The 2,142-nt window shown below is 61.6% G+C and overlaps 1 protein-coding gene across 1 annotated transcript in view; it reads right to left on the minus strand.

Moving 5' to 3' along the window:
* Nucleotides 1-2,138, minus strand: part of LOC104527299 (cAMP-specific 3',5'-cyclic phosphodiesterase 4D) — a gene marked incomplete at both ends in the record, with an annotated part of 2,629 nt that extends 491 nt beyond the window's left edge. Inside the window, 7 exons of the mRNA XM_010170980.2 lie at nucleotides 98-220; nucleotides 318-472; nucleotides 567-666; nucleotides 758-922; nucleotides 994-1,092; nucleotides 1,179-1,379; nucleotides 2,067-2,138. Coding sequence (XP_010169282.2) covers nucleotides 98-220; nucleotides 318-472; nucleotides 567-666; nucleotides 758-922; nucleotides 994-1,092; nucleotides 1,179-1,379; nucleotides 2,067-2,138 — 915 coding nt within the window. The remainder of the gene's footprint in view (nucleotides 1-97; nucleotides 221-317; nucleotides 473-566; nucleotides 667-757; nucleotides 923-993; nucleotides 1,093-1,178; nucleotides 1,380-2,066) is intronic.
* Nucleotides 2,139-2,142: the final 4 nt, after the last annotated feature.

Genomic DNA, 2,142 nt, shown 5'->3' on the forward strand with positions numbered 1-2,142 from the left:
GGTTGGGAGAGGTGGTGGCACCAAACAGGACGTGCCAGGATGGGAGCCAGGACCAACACCTGCAACAGCAGGAAGGTTTCCCCGTCCCCATGCCCACCTGGATCCGGTCAGAGTAGTTGTCCAGCAGCAGCACCCCCAGGCTGGTCACCTTCTTGGTCTCCACCATGGTTTTCAAATCCGCCAGCAGATTCATGTGCTTGGACATGTCCGTGGCCAGCACCTGGGCAGGGCAAGCCAGGAACGAGGCTCAGCCTGACCCCACCACAGAGCCCCCCAGCCTGGACCTCCACCCTGGGGTGGTCCGGGCCCCCCTATACCATGTCAATGGCCATTTTGCGGAGGGATTGCCTCTGCTTCTTGCTCAGGTTTTGGAAGATGTCACAGTTCTCCTCCTGGAGAAGTTTGAAGCCCACAGCCAGGTGGTGATTCTCCAGCACCGAAGCATCATTGTACATCAATGCCAGCTCCGAGTCTGCGAGATGGCACCAGTCACCATGGGGTGGCTCCTGGATGCTGGGGTCCCTCCCTCACTCCCCCCCCAGCTCTATCCCTCCACCCCAGCTCACTGGTATTGATGAGGAACTGGTTGGAGACACCAGGGTGGTCAACATCATGGATGGCACTGGCAAAGATAGCAGCCATGATCTCCAGGTCTGTGAAGACAGCCTAGGAACAGTGGAAAAAAGCATTGCAGATGTGTTATGGCCCCACCAGACACACTTGGTGGCCTTGGTGACCTTGAGTAACCAGGGCTCACCTCCAGTGCAGGTGTGGAGAGGAGGACGTGGGTGGACTGAGCCACGTCGGCGGCGTGGATGTTGTTGTGGTAGGCCACGTCAGCGTGGTAGTGGTCCTCCAGTGTCAGCATGTAGGTGATGAAGGTGTTGACGGGGATGCGGAAGGTCTTCATCAGGTCACGCTCCTGCAGGGAGGTGGGAGGTGGTTCGTCCCTATCAGGACACGGGGACGGGGACATCCTGTTGGGATGCTCACCTGGAAGATGCTGTACATGATGACCGTCAGTGGGCGGTTGCCCGAGTACTCGGCGACTTTAAACATGTTGAGCCCCCACTTGTTGGTGTCCTCCAGCTCCTGGTGACCAAAGGGACAAGAGATCCATGTGGTACCACCACCAGGGACCCCACAACCAGTTGGGTCACCCACACACTGGGGCCCACCTTGGCCAGCAGCTCCTCCTGCTCCGTCCGCACCCCAAAGCGAGGGATGCCGGAGGTGGCGGCGAGGCTGGAGCCGTGCGTGAGCTTCCTGACGCCGCTGATCTGGGACATGGGACGTTTCCTCCGCTCCTTCTCCTTGTCCTTGGCCAGCGCCGAGGTGATCTCCACCTCATGCTGCTTGTCTGGGGCAGCACAGGGGGGCTGTGAGTAGGGTGGGGGGCTGATCCCCACCCCTGGCATCCCCCCCGGTCACACTGATGATGTCAATCACGTGGATAACACTTTCCCTCCCCCCCCTGCATGGGGACACCCACCTGCCATGGGACCCGGACCCCGGACCCCCCACAGGGCCACAGAGACAACCCCAACAGCCCCAACGCACCAGTATGCACCAGTATACACCAGTGCTCCCAGCCAGGACAAAGGCTGTGACATCCCCAAGGCAGAAAATCCCATGGGGACACCTGGGGAAACCCCCCCTGCTCCCCTCTTGGAGCAAGAAGCGAGCGGGACCCACCGCTGGCACCGTCCCCATGGGCCAACAGCCCCAACGCACCAGTATGCACCAGTATACACCAGTGCTCCCAGCCAGGACAAAGGCTGTGACATCCCCAAGGCAGAAAATCCCATGGGGACACCTGGGGAAACCCCCCCTGCTCCCCTCTTGGAGCAAGAAGCGAGCGGGACCCACCGCTGGCACCGTCCCCATGGGCACCCAGTGCCATGAGGTGAGGGGTGCGCCGCCTCCCGTTTCAGCATCCTCTGGACCTGGGGGCAGCGGGCAGGGCTCAGCGGTGCTGGGGGGCAGGCAGGACCCCCAACTACCCATCCCAGGGTGGGGGGCTCTGCAGTGCAGGGGTCTCTGTGACACCCCAGGGTGACTCTTACCTTGTTGGAGGCCATCTCGCTGACCGAGTGCCGCGTCTGCAGTGTCTCCAGCTGGTCCAAGCACCAGTCCAGCTCC

The sequence above is a fragment of the Antrostomus carolinensis genome, unplaced genomic scaffold (assembly GCF_000700745.2).
Source record: "Antrostomus carolinensis isolate BGI_N321 unplaced genomic scaffold, ASM70074v2 scaffold35386, whole genome shotgun sequence".
Taxonomy (NCBI): Eukaryota; Metazoa; Chordata; class Aves; order Caprimulgiformes; family Caprimulgidae; genus Antrostomus; species Antrostomus carolinensis.